The following is a 22,527-nucleotide window of genomic DNA, read 5'->3' on the forward strand; positions in this document are numbered from 1 at the left end:
GGTTACTTGCCAGGGGCTTGTTTGTTTCTTTTTTTGTGCACACAGATTTAAAATGATACATTTGGCTGTAATTTAATGACTGCTACAGACATTTCTGGACAGAACCGTTCTTTTCCTCTTCTTTTCCCAGATGGGAGTTGTTCAAAGGAACTACATTACGGAAGGGAACACCATCTCGACATGGAATACAACGCTGCCCTCTGGTGTACATTTTACATACTGCAACTGCAACGGTCATGCGTTACTCTCAAACAGACCACCACCACTGGGCTTTGCGTCATAAATACACACAAAATCAATCATATTTATTTCAGTAAAACATGGATGTCTTTTTTTTATCTCCATCAACATTAGGATTTGTGTTTTGGTTTCATGATTTTACCAAGTCATGTGAATGTTGCTCACACTGTAAGGAAGAAAATACTACAAGTACTGTAATAGGATCCATGATGGCGATAATCTTGGACTGTGGAATTGCATTAAAGAAAAAAACATTTTATAAATAATCTTTACAAAAGAAGGTGGCACGGATGGTGCAGTGTGTAGCACTGCCGCCTCACAGCAAGGAGGTCCTGGGTTCGAATCCCCGTCGGCCGGGGCCTCTCTTTACGGAGTTTGCATGTTCTCCCCGTGTCTGCGTGGGTTTCCTCCAGGTACTCCGGTTTCCTCCCACAGTCGAAAGACATGCAGGTTAGGCTGATTGGAGAGTCTATTTTGCCCGTAGGTATGAGTGTGTGAGTGAATGGTGTGTGTGCCCTGCGATGGACTGGCAACCTGTCCAGGGTGTATTCCCGCCTTTCGCCCAATGTATGCTGGGATAGGCTCCAGCCCCCCTGTGACCCTGTTCAGGATAAGCGGGTTAGGATAATGAAATTAATTAATCTTTACAAAAGACTTATAAACAGGCCTTTTTGTTATAAAATCCATGACCTTATCATTCATTTGGATTGGCACAATGGCACAGTTCTGTACTGTAGACAGGTGTTTAAATTGTAGCTTAGTTGTGAGGAACTCATTCTCTCATATGTTGCTTTCCACACACGCGCACACGTACAATGAAATAACATAAATAACAATCATTATTTTTCCTGGAATTAAGATTCAATTCAAATGCAACAGAAAATACATCCATAGGTTTCACAGCACCGACAGCACAGTTGACCATTAAAACATCCAGAAAAGGAAAAGAAAAGCTCAGACTATTTCAGTGTTCTTGGTGGACATTTTGCTTTATTGTCTAATATGATACCCGTCTGAAAAAACCGCATAGGACTGGGGCCTGTATCAGGAAGCAGGCCTGCTGAGTTAGCTGGATAACTGCACTGAGTAAAACCTGGAACAGCTCTTTTGACTTCAGTCCATGTTCCAGATTTGTGAGGGTTCCGGGTGCAGTTATCCAGCCAACAGTGCCGATAGCCAGCCACATCCGTAATCCTGCTTTGTAATACAGGTCTCAGCGTGAGTTCTAAACTGGTTAATTCTGGTCTATTGCTGGCCCACACTGGGCAGTGCTGGTTTATGCTGGTCTCCGTGGTGATAACATCCATACTGGTTGATTAACTTGGCCATGTTGGTACAGCTGGTTCCAGTTTGGTGGTCACCAGCATAACCATATTCACTGATCTACACTGGCTTCTTCGGCAGGGTATACCGACAAGTCGTAAGCGTAAACAGACAAACATAGCGCCAACAGTCTTCTTGTGCACCTAAGTGGAAATTTAATCTGTAACAGCTGACTGATGCACTTGTATGCTTGTTTGACACGTGGCTCAAAATAGTCTCTGTCCTTCTGAGGTTAGACCCTGTCTATTGTTTTGCTTCATAGATTTGAAATTACATTCACATGATTTCAGCACATGCACTTGTACACTTATTTCATCAAAGTGTTCTTACAGTCACAGCTAAAATTGGGTCATGTTGTATTTAGCTGTCCCATTCATACAGACACAATGAACTGTAGGCCCACACAACTGCTTTTGAATGTATAAGAATTTCTATATAGTTAATGGTGTAGGCTACATATAAATGGCACAGTTAAATGACCCATTCTTAGCTGTGACCATTTACATCAGAACACAACACAACCCTTATCATTTCAAACAGTTGTTCATGTAATGAAGATGTGCAGGTCTGGCACCAGAACCTACTCAACTTAAGACGGCTATGATGTACTATAGGTGATGACGGTTTGTGATCTCATCCCACCTGACACTGGTTAATCCTTTTAAGAAGCTTAGCCTGCTCTTAAGCGAACGGTGTCAGGCTAGCCGCGAAGGCAATCGCGCAAATCACCAGGAGTTTGACGGTAGCGGTTTCTCGCATTTATCACCATCAATACTCATAAACGGCGAGGCGAAGATCGATAATTGATGCGTCGCTCTCCCGTGCGCACGTAACCCGGGCGGATGGATGTGCGGTAGCCGCGAAATCGTCTCCCGACAGCCCGTCGGAACATCTGCAAGGTTCTCATTAACTCTGGGCCTCGCGTGCTGTTAATGTAAAAACACTTTACCACTGCCTTCACGGGGAAATAACCGGCTGTGGTCGGAATATTGCTTATAAAAACAGGGCGCCACGGAGGGGTGAGGAGGGGGGGGGAAATCGCTGGGCCCAGTGCACCATGGGGAAAATGAGCTAGTGGGTTTTTTCAGTTGCCTACAGCGAAGAGCTGCTTTTGTCAAAGACGAGACTCTGCGGGGATCATTACCCGTCTCCCGTTACCCCTGCCAAACATGGACACTAAATCTAACTGCAAAACAAAATAATAAAACAACAACAGAAAAGAGAGACTAAAAAGACATGAAAAATTGAGAATCAGTATGCCAAATAACAATTAGCGTTTTAAATGCAGCAGCTACCCCACCACAATCAAATTCTGTTTTGCCAAACACATGTGTTTTCCACCATGCGTGTGGGTAAAACGTCTGTGTTTTCAGACGCCTAATACTCATACTAATGAGTCTGGAGAGAATAGGGAGGGGAGGGAGGGGGAGAGACGGAAGGCGAATGAGAAAGAGAGAGAAAAGAGAGAGGGAGAAATTAGACAAGGGCCTAGGGCCTCACTGTCAATACGAGCTACCCCCCCCCCCCCCACACCCCACAACCCCCCACTTCGGGCTTTGACGGTAGGGGGCCCCCATCTCCACCGATGATTTAACTGTCGGACAAAAGCGTTTTGGGTCAGAGACTGGAGCTCCAGGTTCATAAAAAGTCCAGAGGGTTCCTGCCCCAAAACAGCATGCAGTTCTCAGCCCACAGAGGTGGCCTTTGATCAGTGGAAAAGCCCAAGATGCAGACCGACAGACAGGGGACTGAAATAAGTGGTAAGAGGTGCTAGGTTGCTCTAAGCTCCAGGGGCTCATGGGGCCTCAAACCGCACCAGGCGTAGTACCTCCCAGTGCCACTAGAGGGGAGCTGTGAGTCACATCCCCGCATTAAACAGCCTGCGCTATTCTACAAAGTCATTAACCAGAGGAACAGACAGTTAGGCACAAGACAAAAGAGTGGGTGGCGGCCGCCACAAAAGTGAACCCCAATCAATACGGCGGCTTTCTGGGGGAATTCCGGAGCGCGGGCCTCTCGCAGTGAATGGGACCGTCAGGAAAAGTGATTCTTTGCCGCGGCGGCCCGCATGAATGACAAAAGAAAGGGAGCCCTCTCATGCCAACGGGGAGAGAAAACGCTGAAACGCCGCCGTTTCCCCCGACCGTGGCAAACAGCCCTGGGTCTTTCACCGCCAGCGGCCCCTGCCCCACCGCCATTGTGCCGGGGCCTCTGTGAGCGGCATTGCTGCCGGATCACTCTTTCACAGAGCGCGGCTGTTTTGCCAACAGGGGCCGCGGAAACCGCGGGGCCACAAAAGAGAGCCGAGAGAGGCGGGCGACGGCTGAGGCAGAGTGAAGCCGTGCAGAAGAGCTCGGCCTTCTGGGATAGCGGAGAGTTACTGGGAGTTCATTAGAGACGGCCGCATGCACTGACCCAGGATAATGAAGCTCCAATGGGGCAAAACTAAAACACCAGAAAAACACCCCCACCTACACACACACACACATACACACTCACACACACACACACACACACACACACACACACACTCAAGCACACAAATACAAAAACACATACACATACACCTACAAACATACACACATACATACACACATATTAAGTACACTCAGGCACACAAATACACACAGACACACACACACAGCCGTTCCCACAGGATGCAGCTGGTGCAGTTCTCAGCTCGGTCCTCAGAAGATGGAGTGAAAAGCCGGATAAAGAGCCGGGTTCCTCCGTCTCTCCCTATCCCTCTTTCTCCCACTCTCCTCTCTCTCTCCTCTCTCTCTCTCCCTCCTCTCTCTCTCCCTCTCTCTCCCGCCTTGTCTTTCTCTCTCTCTCACTCTCTCTCCCGCCCTGTCTCTCTCTCTCTCTCCTCTCTCTCCCGCCCTGTCTCTCTCTCTCTCACTCTCTCTCTCCCTCTCCCACTCTCTCTCTCTCTCCCTCATTCTCTCCCTCTCCCTCTCTCTCCCGCCCTGTCTCTCTCTCCCTCTCCATCTCTCTCTCTGCTCTCTCCCTCTCTCTCCCTCTCCATCTCTCTCTCCGCTCTCTGTCTCTCTCTCCCCCCTCTCTATCTCTCTGCATTCATTCCATCATAAAGAGCTGCCCTCCTCTTATACGCATATCCAGGCAGAGCACCTCTCTGTACAGACACTTCACACTTTGTTCTGTTGTCACTCAGAGACTGAATTGGCACACACACTCACACACACACACACACACACACACTCACACACACTCACACACACACACACACACACTCACACACACTCACACACACACTCTCACACACATACACACACACTCACACACAAACACACACACACACACACTCTCACACACACACACACACTCACACACACACACACACACACACACAAACAGAAAGGCCTGCCCGTTCACTTGCATGCGTTTTCACAAGGGTACACGCATACAGAGATATACACACACAGACACATATTTACAGACACACATACTGTATACACAGAAACACAACGCACACACAAACTCTCAAAGACAGGAGCAACAATGAAAAGAAGGAGGCCTACAATGCAGGTTAAAAGACCCACAATCTCAGACATACCTCCCCCTCCAAAACATACACAGCCCCCCCACCCCCTCCCCCTTATTCTATAGCCAACACGGCCCTGCCATGCTGAATGCTAAGGCTAATAACCAGGCTCCCCTGCTAGTGCGACCTCGTACAGATCACTCACTCCACACAGGACGCTTCCACCACAAACTAAAGCACAAATGAAGGAAATGAAGACAAAAAGCAGCTTTAATACGAGTCTCCGACACGGCTTGGCAGAAATACTGATGGGGAAACTCAGCCGTACCAAGATGGCCACCTTCCGACCCAAGGCAGGGGAGACCAGTGTGGGTCTATAAAAGTTCTGGTTTCTTTTTCAATCGTGCTCAGAGTTAAAGTGAAATCTCAGTCGAGTTCTGTCTTTCACTCGACAATATAAAAAATTATGGCCATCAGAAACAGCTAAACAAAAACTAGGTTTTTCCATAGTTACTTTTTCTCCTTTACATAAAAAAACTATGATTTCATACATTTTTACATGTGCAAAAACTTTCATTTGAAGATGAAATCCAAAATGCGGTAATCCAGTTTGAGGGCCTGGTAATACGATATAAATAACTGAAATAATTCTTCTTCACAATCAACATCATCATAACAGTATGCGGACAAGGCTCCGGCTGTTCTTCATTGGTTCTTCCTTGGCGTGTTCAGCCGCAGAAAAGTGTTAAACATAAGGCTGGCGCGGACACTCGGAGTGCCCCAGAAGCACGCAGGGGAAGTGTGTGTGCTGTTATTGTCCTCAGGAACACAGGCCAGCGCAGGATATGCACACACGGCGGCCTGCAGCGACCCCCCACCCCCACGCCCACAGCTTCCTCCCATTCTGTTCCAGGGGAAGCAGGGCTTGGCCGCCGCTGAATACTCGCAGCCCGCCGCGTTCCCACAAAACACTCTGGGCTCTGTCACGGCCTCCGCTGTGCTGCAGTACTCCCCACCGCCACCGGGGGACTAAAACCAGCTGCCCACCCCTTCACAGCTTAAGTGAAGAGGCTTTCGGTAAAAACACACAGCAGCAGAGTAGCATGGTAAAGTGTTCTTGTTTTTATCTTCTCCGTGTTTTTGTTTGACTACTTTTCCTTTCTCCGCTCCCTGGAAGATTCCCCACAATGAATCAGCCAAACAGCATGTCAATGATTCTCAGAACGAAGTGGGGAGGGTGGGGGGTTTACACAGTTGAGGTGCATGGAGGCTAAACAGGCACTAATGACACCCCACAAGTCAAGCAGAATTTATGAGAACCCCTCTGTGGGGGGCTGATAGGTTCTGAAAAAAATGCAATCCAAGCGTTCAATCCAATCAGGAAGACACATTGGATGTGAATTTGAGCAGAGTTTCCGCATTCTGGCGACTGTAAATTTACCACGTATTCTCCCTGCACACTCGTATAATTCTGCCCCAGTCGATACAGGGGAGCTCAAGCATCCAGAAAGCAGTTCACACATTTGCGCTAAGCCCGTTCGCTTTCTGCCAGCTAACCGCTAACCAGCTTCTCACACACTCCAGGGACCCCTCCGTGTCTTTGTCAGGCGGTGAATCAGTCCCGCTGACACACGGTAAACCTATTTCAGTTTAAACACCGGCCAAGAAAGCAGAGAGTCCCGCTTTCGCTGCCAAGCTGTTACTGAGAGCCCATTAGCATCCGGGCACCTGCTGCTTAGCTCAGCGCGTAAACGATGAGAGACGCCTGAACCCTCATCCTGAGGACCCATCAGGCCCCGGGCTCTTTCCACACGCTTACTCCTCACCTCTTCTCTCCCTAGTCCTCGCCTGACCCCGGAAATCGATCAATGTCCACCATCTTTAAGGGAATTCCAGTCCGTTTAATGCTCCTTCTAGGAGCTAGAAGCCGGAGCTAGGAGGCTCCCGAAGATTTCTTGAGCTGGAAAACGGGAACGCATCTTGGCGGAGGTTTCTCTGAATATTGACATAAATGATTGACCTGTGGATCCACCTCTCCCCATCCACCACACGTCTGCCTCATCTCTAGCTGAAGTGGCTTCCAACTGATGGTTGAAGGATATTCCATTTGCTTAATTCACGTTTTTAGATTCTTCTGTCTTCCCCCCCAACCCCACCCCCCCCCGCAACCAAGGAAAGGAGCAAGGAGGTGAAAAACATGCGACTGTAAAGAGCCCCTGGTGTTTTTTTCAGATGGCACAGTGCATTGTGGGTACATGGTACTCATCACGATTGTGTATGGAATGGAATGAATCTTCCTTTGGCTTGCCTCAATGCTGCATCAGGAATATGATTTTTTTTACATTACTTAATATTCAGTGAGGTAATTCAGGTGAGGGAGCTTGCTCCGTGGTACAGCAGAAGGGCATTGTCAGGGAGTGAAACCTGTAACCTCCGAGGTGAAAAGCCTGTTTCCCTAACGACTATACCAGCAGTGCATACACCCCAGAGTTGTCACATGGCCCTACCCCAGGGGCCGTCACCTCTGGCCCACCGTAATCGTTTCTCCCTCAAATTAGTGTTACTGATTGGCCAGACTGCCTTCGTAAAGGGAGGGTGGAAAAGCAGCAGTTCTCTGCCCTCGAGCACCGGAAGTTTCCGGTCCCTTCCGCCCTCCAAGCAGAGAGGGGGGAGGGGCTAGCTTACCTTGGGCCACTTTGGGTTGAGCAGGCGGGCCTTGATGGCGTCGTCGAGGGCGACCTGGTGCTGGCCCAGTTTGAGGTGGGCGGCAGAGCGGTTGCTGTAGAGGATGCAGTTCTGGGGGTCGGCCTGCAGCGCCTCGCTGTACAGACGCACCGCTGCGTGGAAGTCCCCCCGCTGGCACGCCTCGTTGCTCCGCCGAACCTTCTCCATGAACTCCGCCTTGCTCAGGCCCGGCCCCTCCACCGCCGCCCGCACCGCCCCGCCCAGCGCACGCGGCCCGAAGATCGAAAACTGAGGAGAGAGAGAGAGAGATGGGGAGAGGGGAGGGAGGGAGAGAGAGAGAGAGAGAGAGAGAGGGGGAGAGAGAGGAGGGAGAGAGAGAGAGGGTGAGAGGGGGGAGGGGGGAGGGAGAGAGAGAGAGAGAGGGGGAGAGGGGAGGGAGAGGGAGAGGGGAGGGAGGGAGAGAGAGAGAGAGAGAGAGAGGGGGAGAGAGAGGGAAGGGAGGGAGAGGGGAGGGAGAGGGGGAGAGGGAGTGAGAGAGAGAGTGAGAGGGAATGAGAGCGTGAGAGAGAGAGAGAGACAAACAATTTATACTGTTTTTAAGACGGCATATGTTTGACTTGCATTGCTTACTCGCATACATTTAAAAGGAATGAAACAGCAAGTCATGAGAGGCACAGTTGTAACATGTGTGCCTTATGGGGATATGCAGTTATCTTTCGTTGTTACAATTGTGCCGCACCTCTGTTACAAATGTCACACACATACTTCATAATTGTGACACCGGACAACCTTTACATTTGTTTAAATTGCACATAAACTGGATGTGATCACTTCGAACCAAACTAAACAGACAAACTAAGTGTGCTCCTTGTGGTTAAATTTCACTGCTTTTGATCGCGTTACCTTGGAGTAATTGAGTAAGAAGTTAGAGATAGAAGAAGAAAACTGTTACAAATGAGCCGGTTCTCCCCAAAATGGTGACTGCAATGAATTGGCAACCTGTCCAGGGAGTGTTCCCGCCTCTCATCAAATGCATGCTGGGATAGGTTGAAGGTAAATCGTGAAAGTACTATTTAATTATAATAAATACAGTGATAAGTGTACTTGATAAACCAGAAACTTGAAATGAGAACTAAAAATTCTGACCTAGGATCAGTCTGGTCTTTCAGCTCATGATGCATAAGGTTAACATGTGAGCAGGGTAAACCTGATCCCAGATCAGCCCTCCTCTGTGAGAAGCTTTATTGCTACAGGCTCAGAGCTCAGACAAAGAATCCCAAAAATATCCGTTCTCAGGCAAACCCCTGGGAACAGCAGGAGAGTGTGTGTGTGGGGGGGGGGGGGTAAGAGTAGCCTAGCAGATGCCTGAACCGCCAAAACTGCACATCGGTGGCCGCGGAAACGTGGCCTTTAGCGTAGCGGCAACGTAGGGCGGAGCTAGGTGACAGCTGCTGACTCATGAGTCTGCTCCCAATTTACGCTGAGCTGCCTGGGAGCAGAGGGCTCGGTCCGGAGCCTCCGCGGGAGCAGGAGAGGGGAGGGAGGGAGAGAGGGAGCCAGAGCTCTTGGAAAAGATCTAGTTTCCATCCTCCCTCAGTCCTTTCAAAATGCCACGCCTCTACCCACACACGTATGTGCACTGCACTCTGGGATAGCACAGCAACGGGGTAATTACTTCCAGAGAGGGAGAAAGAAGAGAGAAAGGGAGAGAGTGAGAGACAGAGAGAAAGGGAGAGAGTGAGAGACAGAGAGAAAGGGAGAGAGTGAGAGACAGAGAGAAAGGGAGAGACAGACAAAGAGAAAGAGAGAATAGCGAGCAATAGAGAAAGACGAAAGGCCAAGTGAGAGAAAAAACTAAAGGGAGAAACAGAGACCGAGGGCAAGAGTGGTCGAGATGCACTGAGAGAGAGAGAGGCTGTTTTAGGGACTGCAGGGAACAGCGGTTTTCATCTCCGACTCCAACTGCTCATTACCGGCGGTTACCGAAGGCGGGGCCAGTGGTCACACGGCGGGACGACGCCGTCGCCGGGCACAGGCACAGCGGATCGCCCGGGAACGCCCCCCACACACACCCTCGCGCAACACCACACTAATTGCACCCCTCGGCTGACCGGACCGGGGGACACAGAGTCAAAGAATATGGACCCAGAATCCAGAATCACTCCAGAACCCGGGATTACATTCATAAAGAGTCAGTCTCATTTTTAGCTTGTTTATTTCTCCTTTTTTCAGCTGTATTTAAAAAATGACAGTCAGGTTGAAGTGAGCACTGGAGGCGACATGTCTATGGGCCGCACAATCACGGTGAGAACATGCTAGAACATGAGAACATGCTAATGCTATGCAGAGAGGGTCCGCACTTGAACCCGAAACCTCCCTCGTGAGGCAACATTGCTAAGAACTGTGCCACCGTGCCACCCAAATGGAGAAGTCTATTTTTACACCTCGTCAGCCAGCAGAGGATGGGCTCCCCCTCTACAGCCGAGATCTCTTCCCATTAATTCGGTTTTTTTTTTCTCACCACTGTTTGAGGGTTTTTCTCCCCACTGGGGACTTTTTTTTACCTCAAGTGCTTGCTATCTGGGGGTTCAGGCCTGATGTTTTTTGCGGCTTTTTTTGCGCTGCTGTCACTCAAAGTGTCTTTGTGACAGTCATTGTGTACATAGAGGCTGTACATGCGGCAGGAACAGACACCTTTCACAGCTTTCAATCACAATTATACAATTCTCATATAGTACCGGTCTTTCACTCCCTGAGCCTGTCCCAGGCTGCACACATCATCGCTCCAGCTCCAACCCAAAATGATATTTAAAACCTAAACTTTTTTCAGAATGATAAACAGGTAATGTACACATTTACAACCACTGGAGGCCTAATGTTGCTTCAGTTACTTGAAGTGTATTTTATGGCTTTTGACCACAAACCCCAGAACGACCCCACACACGTCTTCTGTAAAAAGCACTAGAAATGAATTGAATTGAACTGAATATGGTTAAGCTATGGACAAAGGACAACTGATCCTAGATCAGCAGCCCTGCTGTGAGACGCTTCGTGAATACAAACCCTGATATAGCATCAGTTTCGCCTGTTAGCTCAACCTATAATTTGACACGGGAAACCTGACCCAAGATTAACACTCCTTCTCCAAGATCCGTTATGACTACACTCCATCATCTGCTGTCTGGGCACCAATCTAGAATCTATTTGACCATTTAGCTCATAACAGATAAGGTTAGGATAAGGACAGGCGAAATAAGATCCTAAATCAAATCTCCTACACCGAGTCACTTTGATTTATGGGCCAAGACCACAGAAAGTAATATTTGTTTGAATGTAAAAAACAATTTTCATGGAATCCATTTCCACCATGTGTCAAATTATAGGCTCACTACATGCCCTACAAAACACACCAGTTGTCACTACTTTCCTGCAAGCAATTTTCTTGCAGAACACAAAACAAAGAGTACACACTGTAATATACCATAAAAGGTGCTAATCTTAGTGCTGCAGGATGGGTTAGGGTTAGTGAGTGTGTTTCTGTATGTACATTAGCATGGGATAGGGTTAGTGAGTGTGTTTCTGTATGTACGTTAGCATGGGTTAGGGTTAGTGAGTGTGTTTCTGTATGTATGTTAGCATGGGTTAGGGTTAGTGAGTGTGTTTCTGTAAGTACAGTACTGTGTAAAAGTCTTAGGCACATTCTGTATAGATCAGCAGGGATGTTGTTCCAAGTATGTTGGAGAACTTGCCACAGTTCTTCTTCAGACATTGATTGGCTCCTTGCTTCTGATCTCAGACAGCCATGATCAAGTTTTTATGTAAAAAGTAGTTTACAGTAAAATGTAACTTTTAAAAAATTAAATACAAAAATGTCTCTGTAAAATTAAATATTTTGGAAAACTAATATTTGGAATATTTTGTTAGTATATTCTTTTATACTAACACACACAAAAAAATAAACATATATATAACAAAATCTAGGCTGCCTAAGACTTCTGCACAGTACGTCATGTTAGAATGGGTTAGTGAGTGTGTTTCCGTATGTACGTGAGAATGGGTTAGGGTTAGTGTGTAAATTCGTGTCGCCATCAGAACACCCATCTGAGTTCAGAGGAGTGCTAAAATTTAGCATTATTTTCTGGAGTTTGTCTCTGGACACAACTGTAAAAATTGCCTGTGGCCAGAAAAGCTGGGAGGTGTGCATTGGCAGGGTGCTGGGAGAACAGGGCACAGATAACAGGCCGGGGTGTTTACATGGGCCACAGGCTAACACAGAGGCTGTCAGAGGAGAAAAGCACAGTACTGAATGTTATGGACACACATGTCATTCTGAAGAGGCAAATCTGGGAGGGGCTGCGCTTTTGGGCAGGGCCTTCGCACCCTGTTTGGCAGTGGCAACGAGAATAAAACCGCAGAATGTGCACACACACAAACACACACACTCACACACTCACACACACACAAACAAACACACTCACACACACACACACACACAAACACTCACTCACAAACACACTCACACAAACACAAACACACACACAAACACACACACAAACACACACACAAACACACACACACACACACAAACAAACACACTCACACACACACACACTCACACAAACACACTCACACACACTCACACAAACACAAACACACACACAAACACACACACACACACACACAAACACACACACTCACACACTCACACACACACACAAACAAACACACTCACACACACACACAAACACAAACACACACACAAACACACACACAAACACTCACACACACACTCACACACACTCACACACACACAAACACAAACACACACACAAACCTACATTAGGACACCATGGTGCTCTGCATGTCTGGCCCAAAGCTACATATGCCTGCCGTCCCAGGCCCCAGGCAGCAGGGGGGCAGTGGGGGCTGCAGGCCGGGGGGGGCTGGCAGGCTGGAAGTCAGGGCGTTTGATACAACACAGCCACACAAATAAACTTATGAAGAACAACTACAGTTAACTATTATAAGAAATGGCAATGGTATTGTTTTCAGTTAAGCTTGCTATCCATTTATATGTGCAGTAGACAAGGCTGGAAAAAAGTTTTGTTTTGCACCGTTTTGGCTAGGAAGCTGCTCTAAATGCGAATATAGAAGAGAGTTTGCCAACTATGATTTTATCTTTTTCCTTTGATTTGGACAAAATGACTGAGAGTCATATCTGGTTAGGGAAACCTACAGCTATGAGACAATTTGACACAGTTAAAATATATGACTTAAAATAAATAAATGGACCTATCATGAACACTTAAGGTGGTCCAGTACACATCATTAAAAGCTTATTACACAAGCCTTACGCAACTTGTTCAACTCTGTCTACCATGGTTACTGTTGCTAAGTCAGAAAAGCTAGCTAAGTATTTTAAGTGAAACAACAGCAGAAAGACTTCTATGGCAAGATTAGCACAACTCTCACTGACCAAAATGTATAAAACACAGGTGCCCTACAACTGTCAAGACAAATCACACTTGAGGCTGCTGGTAAATATGCAGGTGGTAATTTATTGCTTCAAAGTTTCCTAATAATATGGACTGTTCCATGTAACACCCACTGCTGATAAGGAAAAAGCAAAGCTTTAATTAAATTTCAATTGACTTTAAATGTTGCTTCAGCCTTACAATTATGATAGCATGATCATACAGTCAGCATATGAATTAGCCTGTAACTTGAACGGATTTACCTCACCAGAACTGGTGAGCATGACCAACGACCAAGGTCCAACAATGTGGTTTCTGAGAAAGATCTTGCATCTGTGCCAAGAGTTTAAAATGTGATCAGTGTGGGTGCATTAGTGAAAAAGCTCCCGAACACAGACATTCATTATAAATGTCTGCTTGGTTTCATAGGCTTCTTACAGTGGGAAAAAAGGCTTGTCTGACCCAAGCAACATAAAATTGGCTTGGCAACCATTGAGTAAAAAGCAACAAGCACAGAATGTTGGTTCATTTAGATTTCACGGTCATATTAGACTGTACACTGCCCTCCAAAAATTATTCAGAGATTTCCCAAAAATGTGGTATAAAGTCTATATAACAGGTACTGAGTTACACTTATAATTCTACAATATTGAAAATATTCTACTTTTATAATTACTCAACAGACCATGCCAAAAATCACACTTTTCTCTAATTCTAAACTACGGAAAGTTTCACTGTGGAAACATGACATTGAGGCTTTCATGGTAAGAGTAGTCAGTCCACGTGTCATTTGTATGAGCACTGTAGATCACGCATGATACTGCTGACTTATAATCCATCTACACCTATTTGTACACCCAATCTACTTAATATTGATACAAATGCAATACATTGTTGTTGGTGGCTTTAACCAAACAGAAGAAAAACGTAGTTTTTCTTCATTTTTTGGCAATAAATATGTATTTGGAATGGACTTTTGATATCAGTTTCTCTGGGAATGTGCAATATAACAATCCATTAAAAACAAAAGTAAAAGTGTTTCCTTGTGCTAAGCTGAACAATTCCATCGAAAAGTTTGTTTCTTATGGTGTTCATTATTATGATTATCATTCTTATTTTTTGACCCAGACCATTTTTATGTACAATGAAGGATATTTTGTCTTAGGATTTGTGTTTTTTATGTATTGTATTCTATGTTTTAGCGTTTCCGTGTTTTTGTTACCTCCGTGCACACTGTAGTCACCCTGTCACTTCATTCATTTGTTTCACCTGTTTTACTTTCTGATTGTTTCCCACACCTGACTGCCATTCCCTCTCGTTCCCAGTCTTATTTAAACCCCTCAGTTTGTATGTCTCGTCACCAGATTCGTATGTGTCTTTACCATACCTTCCAGCTGTTGATACCCATAACGACCTGTTTCGCCCCCGACTTCTGTTATGCCGGGGGGAACAGAAGAACCAAAAGCAGGCAGGGGTGCAGAAAAAATGGCAGGTTTAATGCAAAAGCAGGGGCAGACAGAGCGGAGTCAAAAAACAGGCCAAGGTCAAAAACCAGGGGGTCAGTCCCATAAGGCAGAGGTACAAATATCCAAAACAAGCAAAGAAGAGTCCAGGGAAGCAGGCAGGGGTCAAAACCGGAAATCCAGAAAAACAAGGGCAGGGACTCAGGAACAAGGAGGCTAGAACAGGGGGAAGGAATAAAGGGCTCGAGACTCAAGAAACAGGACAAGACGAACTAGCAGCGTACAACTGAAAAGGACAGGTATAAATACACAGGGGAATGAGACAAACTAGGCGGGGCATGGGAGTGAGGGCGGTCTAACAAATAAACATCAGGTGAGACACATGAAAGGGCAATATGACAATAACGAGGGGGAAACGAAAACACGGACTGGTTTCACAAAGACACACATGTAATACAAACGGCTCCGGACTAGAGAGTAGACAATTGCAGAGAATCAAAAGATGCAGAGATACGGAGAGACAGGTGCGAATAATTTGCTGAAACTAAGCAAGTAATCAGTGATAGAATAGGGAGAACAGAATTGAAGAACAGAACAGAATTGAAACTGGAGATGCGTTAGTAAGTTAGTTAAGTGATTTAAATTACAAATACCCAAAACTATTGAATGTTAGTATTACTATTGAACTATTGTTGTTAGTTTGACAAACATATTAGTGTGTTAGTATAATTAGTACTGTACAAATTCTATGTTAGTTGGGATTAGTATATTAGTGCAATGTACAAACATGAAATGGAGAGAAAGCAGGAAGTAAGGAATGCAAGATTGGAAGGTTGAACCCCGGAACTACCGTAAACACCCAAATAGTGGGGCACGCAGACAAGGGAGTGACTGGGCTAGTAAACATTCAGACTCAGACATCACAGGGGAAGACGAGTGCAAAGACTAATGAATATAAATAGAACACCAGACATGAATATGAAAAATAATAAATTACAAGAATAACAATAATAAACAATGATAACTAACAGACAGAACACAGGAACATAAGAACTTCCGCGTTTAGATTCTCCTGTCTGTTTGCTTTTGACCATTTTTGTATACCGACTTTTGTTTCTGGATTCTGTTTTTTTTCTGCTTAGCCCGCTTATGAATGACCCTTCACCTGTGACCATGATTACGTTTTGGATTATCCCCGTTACACCAGTTTAATGGAATTCTGACCCATTGCCCAGACTTTTTATCAGTTTGCGGGCTATTGAACCTTGCCTGTTTGACCTGCAACTTTATAATAAATATGTATTATAAATACTACACCTTGGTCTCGCATCTGGGTCACCTGTTCTGCATGCCTGTAATATTTATAGAATTTTGTGAACACCTGCTAGATTTACAGTATCATAAATGGGGGCATTAAGGAGTTTTCTGGTTAAAATCAAGAAACAATGCATTCAAATAATTCCAAAGCAGCTTTACATAGAGGCTGTAGGAACAGACACCTTTTATTGTTTTCATTCACAATTACAAACATTTTTTATAAAGTCCTCTATTCTTTGAGCAGCTGTCCCAGGTTGCACACATCATAGCTCCAGCTCCAACCCAAGATAATATTTAAAACTTTTTTTCGAAGAATAAACAGGTAATGTACACATTTACAACCTCTGGAGGCCTAATGTTGCTGCAGTTACTTGAAGTGTATTTTATTGCTTTTGACCACAAACCGCAGAATGACCCCACACATGTCACTGTAAATCTGGCTGGACATCAGAAGCCTCTGGAAATATCTGAAATATTCTTCACCACAGACAAAAACATCTGGGCCAACTGAAGTCGCATCCAAAAACTGACCTAATATAACAACACGAATTACACAACCAGTGGCTTACCACAAAGATAAGTACAAAAAATATGATGTTTTCATTCCCTGCTTCATTTTATGCACAGAAACTGGACTTTTATTAAACAAGTTGAACAAAAATGAGCTACAAACAAATGACTAATTATCTCACCCATTTTTGATTAATCTATTTCATATATATTACCTGAGCATGTTTGGTGTATTGGAATTGAAATACTCTGATAAAGTGCAAAGCCTGCCTTCTGGTCCTCTTGGTTGGCTCAGTTCCACCAGGCAAGATCAATCAAGCACAGAAAAGTACTTGATTATAGTGCCAGTGATTTACACACCTGTTTAATTTTTAGAGAAGCTGCCAGATACTCCTTGCCCAGATGGTAGTGCTCTGAACCTGCCAATGCTAGTGGAGAATATTTACAGGGAGACCTGTAGCTGTGTTGCTTAAGTCTTGGACCACGCTCACCGGAATGTCCTGAAAAAATTGAGGAAGTGCCAGATAGTGTGGAAAATCTGCTGCCTCCATTTTCTTTTGTATCATCCTCACAGCCACAAGCAGCCCAGTCAGAGACTGCAGTGGTATTTCTAGAAGTTTCTTTCAGTTTCAACACTCACAGAAATAAAGGCTGCTACAGGCGCATACATCACACTTTGACCTTTGACTGCAAATGAAACCATCGAAATCACATAAATTACCGCAGTTATCAAGTTCAAATTAGTTCACATACACCTCACAACATTTATTTTAATTTATGTCTAATTTAAGCACAACTTCTACTCGGTTGTTAACTAATATGTAATGGTTATTAACTATAATACTGCAGTGCTTGTAATTTAATTTCCTATCAATACAAGTAGGGGGAAATAACATGAATCTAAAGTTATCTATGAATCCTTAACCCTGGTGAAAATTGGGACTTGTGCATGTGTGTGTTGACACGCATTTTACTCATTGCTTTTTGAATAAAATACAACAGTTTTAAACAATGGATTATTTGTACATCGTTTCAATTATATTTAATGAGATAATACTGTATTTAACATGGAATCAGATCACAGGCATTGTCCATGAGGCAAACTGCCATGCCGGAGTACCAGGAACGCACACTAAACTGGTGTTCAGCTCATTGTGATGAGAGCACAACATCAGGGGTTTGGGCAGCATAGCAGCCCTGCAGCTGTTGAGTCCGTGGCTCACCCTCTCTATCTCGCTGCTACTGCCCGCCTCTGCTCTCGCACTGCATTGTGGGAGCCAGCCAGCTCACTTCAAACAGCTGGCTGGGACGCTAATTCAAACATCATGTTGCCTGGGCTGATACTAGCTTTCGCACTGGGCTAGGGGTGAGCGTAATCCAATCAGCTGCTGAGAAGGCCCACAGTCTGATCTGATTCAGTCTCCTCAAAATCTCTCCCTGCCCTCTCTCTCTCTCCCTCTCCCTCTCTGTCACACACACACACACGCACTCACACACTCACACAAAGTGGACAGAAGACTGTTTTTGCAGGAAACAGGGGGACAGTTTCTCCTCCCCCCCCCCTTTCCTCCTCCACCCGCCTCCTTAGATCCCCCCCCCACTTCCAGCAGGTCAGGAGGTTGAACCACATTCCTGGGAAAATGAAAACGAGGCTCCTGGCATGGGCACCATAGCAAAAACAGGCAGCGGATAATCCAGCGGGCTCCCCCCTGAAAGAAGCGCACGCTTCAGGGGGCATCGGCTGCCCTCCCCCCCCTCCACATCTGGGTATCTAATGCCGATAAAACAGGCGCTCATATCGCATTCCACCGGAACTTTCTACTCCATTGCCATAAATTCCAGCCTTTCCCAGTCAAATTTCCCATATTATTCAGGAGTCAAAGCAAGTCAACAGCGTCTGTGCGTGGGTTGTTGGGGGCAGCGCTCCTCAAAGTTCTGGGAACTGAGTCTACCCCGAATTTGGACCGGCATCCTTGACCCCAGTCCCGGGCAGCCTCTGTTATTGAAAAGAGTTTCCCACAGTAATCCCGTTCGGCATCGCATTACTGGGGTGACCGCAGTGTGTCGAGTCTGGTTGCTAAGGCACAGCGCTGAAAATGTGCAGGTGCCCCCGAAACAAGATTGAGAAGCCCAAGCCCGCCGGGGCACGGGGTTCACTGTGTGTGCAGCACCACATATACTGGAAGTAGCAGCTCAGGGGCGAGAGTCCTGAAGTCTCGACGGTGCCAGGCTGGCACTCATGGGCCACTATCACGGACCCTGCGTTTGTCACCCGTCCGGATGGTTCCCAGGCAGTTGCCATCCCCTGGTATTGCCTATGCCGAGAGCCAGCCCTGGGGTGATGTGTCAGAGATGTCACTTAAACGGCTTGTGGCTGACAAGAGAATTGGTACAGAAGTCGCTAGATCACATGCAATATATCTTTTTGGTCCCTTTACCTCAAGATAGGTACTTATCACATAAAACAAAACAAAAAAATGGACTACCTTCATGGACTACCATACATGACCCATATTTCTCAAATGAAAGCACAAATGCGAACTGCATCCAAGTTCCCACATTCACAGAAGAAGCTGATAAGCATAGATTTTCAACTTCCAAGTAATGGAAACCATAACTATTTATATAAAGAATATTTAAACTTGCTTGCTTAATTATTAAGCAGATAGCAGATAGCTACTGTACCAAATCTCTTTACAGATTTTTGTGCACATTTGGCCAGTAAAAACAATACATTAACATAAATAATAAATAAGAGTTTCAGATGACTATGGTTGGAGTACTTCTTGAGAATTATATAAACTGCAGCTTCAGCAGCTTAACAACACGCGAATGCATATTGCATCATCACATGGCGCACGCATATTGCATCATCACATGGCGCACGCATGTTGCATCATCACATGGCGCGTGCATATTGCCTCATCATGTGGTGCATGCATCATCATATCGGGCCATAGTACAGGCCATAATCTCAGCTTTTAGCAGGGCCAGGGAGGAAGGTGTCCCTCCGGCAGGGTAACCCCAGCACCTCCTTGGCAGGGCAGCCGCACTGTCCAGTGAAAAAAAGACTTCCTGTTTTCCTGCAACGCTTTGCCCGTGAGTGTCTCTGTAAACGTGTTACACAAATAACAAGCAAATGACTTGAGCTGCATTTACTGTTTAAATTCAATAAGTAGCGAAGATTTAAAATGTTTTAAGTTAAATTCGATTTACTGTGCTATACTGTCTTTAGCTGAAGTGTGCAATTAAAGTATGCATAAAATACATAAAATAAATTAAAATGTGATCAAAAATAATAATAATAATTCTAGAGAATGGAATTGCCTGATGTAGTGCATGACTTGGATAACTTGCTAAAAGTCCAAAATTAGCCATCCAGTATATGGGATAATAAACATGTTACTTTGCGTTTGGTGGTAGAGGTATAGCACTGGAGTAGTTTCAGCCTGTGGCACGGGAGGTCTCCCAGCAGCAGCCCAGGGGAACAGCCCAACTCTCTCTCCTCAACCTGTCTCTCTGTCTCTGTCTCTATCTCTCTCTCTCTCTCTCTCTCCTCAACCTCTCTCTCTCTCACTCTCTCTCTCTCTCTGTCTCTCTCTCTATCACTCTCTCCAAAACCTCCTCTGATCTGCGCCTCTCTCAGGCAGCTTGCTTTGGGTCATAAGATGTCATGTTTTTTAAAACATAGATGACCATTTTAAACGAGTGTGGACGATTATGAACTGCAAAACTGCCATAATATTCTGTGGAGATTATTTTTCCAGATACCTGAATTGAACTTCAATTTGTTTTCTAAACTGATTAAACTCAACCCCCCTGCCCCCCCCCCCCCCCCCCCCATCCCCCCCAACTCCATTGGTGAGTGGTAACGTAGCCATGGGGGTCTTAGCGTGTTAATAAGCTTTCCCTTTCTAAATCCTGTGAAACATGTGGCCGTTTCAGCCAACCACTGCAGGTGCCTGGTTGTAATGTTCAGCAGACAACTGCTCAACACAGCCAGGTCCAGTGGTTATGACAACATATCTATCTGTCTGAGACAAACAACTGCTGTTTTACAGCTGAGAGAGGACCACACACCATGGAGCAAGACAACCTCTTCTTCATAGCACACTGCCAATGCTCATCAGTGTTTAAATAAATCAAACTGGTGGTGAAATTTTCATAATAAAACACGCCTAACATGTCAATACAATGGGAATAACTGCCTCATTAAATTCTAAATTCACCTTCAATAAGACATGCAAGAGTTTGCTGTGAAACTTCGGTTTGCTCTTGGTAGCACACAAGCTAAGCGTTCAGCCAAGAGTGACTTGATAGATTATAATGGGGAATTCTGCAGCTTTCCGTCATAAGACTAAAAGCTGGTGTGCTGGTAAGGGTTTTTGCTTTCCTCAACAATGTGAGGAGGGCATTGATGCTGGGCGCCAGTCACAGAAATGCCTGCAAATTCAAGAAATCCAGCAAGCCATCACAGACTCATGCTTTCAAAATATGCACAAGCATTGCATTCCTACTGAGTAATATAACTGAGAAAATGCACTTACGGCTTCATTTTATATTTTTTTTGTAATATAGAAGGGGGTGCTGATACTGCAATATAGTGAACAGTACTTTGCTTAAATAATTAACATTAAGCACAAAACATTGTTGACAAAGTCATACACCTCTGCTGCAATCAGCTGGTCCAAATGACAACAGAACAAAGAGTGTATGCAATGGAATGGGCCTCAAACTTGTTGCATAAAATAAATAATGCAATGCAACATTAATTTAATAGTACAATGACACATCCAGATGTCACGTTACTGAGTTTTGAATAGTATTATAAAGATGCAATGTAGGCAATATCATGGTAATAACTTATATATATAGTCTATATAGTTTATCGTGTTTGTACAAGAGACGGAAACAAAACTACTTCCCAGAAGCATCAACGGCAGTCGCTGAAATTGCAAAAGCACTGATATGCGAAATGCATATGTAAAACATCACTGGAATACATCTGAAGAGAGATCAGCTCTACTGTGCAAATTCCCCTTGTACCCACAGCTGTAGATTTTCACCGAGGATTAAGATTTGACAGATACGCCCTCTGCGCTGAACGTCTGATTGTCATGCGCTATTGCGTTGCAAACGAGTCCTCGAGAATTACGCACATTGAGCGTGGAGCGTTTGGTTAAAAAAAAGAAAAAAAAGGAAAAAAATGATGAAAAGTACTTGGCCAGATCTCTTCCTAACAGGCAAATGAAAGCTATTTTGCACTAACAGATCTCTTTCATTTTTAGTGTATCGTGGTAAGTTTGCTTCATAATTATAGGCCTTCTTTGGTAAAAACGTTTCTTGCAAACAATGACAAATAATGCCCCGAAATGAAATTATCATTCTGATCTCGGTTTGATTTCATAGCGTGTCCTCTTCCGAAAAAAAACAAAAAAACACAATAGCAAAGAAATATGACACACACAACTACCCCTCAACTGCATTGACACCGTTACAGATTAACATGGTTCCAAATCACGCATTACCAGAATATGCTATAACAGCAGCCAGCTATTGTTGATGATGATCTAAAATATGAAAATACAAAAAAATGAAACTAATATGCACGCATGAAACCCGGATTTGAAGCCGTTACTGTACGGTCACCCTCCACAAGGCAGACACGAAGAACTAAAGACAACTCGGCAGCAAACCTTCCGAGTTCAGCCGTAACAATTCTTTTAAAATGTCGAACCTCGCAGGCTCAAGTTTCGTCCGGGATCAGTTACCTTTTCTCTTCTCGTTGCTTGTTTCTCCATCCTGTCCTGCTACTTCAGTATCCAGCAACTGCAACAAGCAACTTTCATCCCATGATACTTTCTACGGCGATACGAAATCGAACCTATTGCCTCTTCAAATATTCTCAGTCTTTATTTATGATGTAGCGTTAGGTGATTGAAAAAGAAGTGCTCACAGTTTCGTCCAAGAACGTTTTTTTAGCGTCCAAGAGAAACTTCTCAGAAAAAGT

At 45.1% G+C, this 22,527-nt stretch overlaps 1 protein-coding gene across 1 annotated transcript in view; it reads right to left on the minus strand.

The window, feature by feature from the left end:
* ttc28 (tetratricopeptide repeat domain 28) overlaps nucleotides 1-22,527 on the minus strand; it is a 300,074-nt gene extending 277,547 nt beyond the window's left edge. Inside the window, exons 1-2 of the mRNA XM_061263292.1 lie at nucleotides 22,289-22,527; nucleotides 7,754-8,041 (exon numbers count right to left, since the gene is read on the minus strand). Of these exons, the coding sequence (XP_061119276.1) occupies nucleotides 7,754-8,041; nucleotides 22,289-22,318 (318 nt within the window). The 5' untranslated portion in view covers nucleotides 22,319-22,527. The remainder of the gene's footprint in view (nucleotides 1-7,753; nucleotides 8,042-22,288) is intronic.

The sequence above is a fragment of the Conger conger genome, chromosome 12 (genome assembly GCF_963514075.1).
Source record: "Conger conger chromosome 12, fConCon1.1, whole genome shotgun sequence".
Classification (NCBI taxonomy): Eukaryota; Metazoa; Chordata; class Actinopteri; order Anguilliformes; family Congridae; genus Conger; species Conger conger.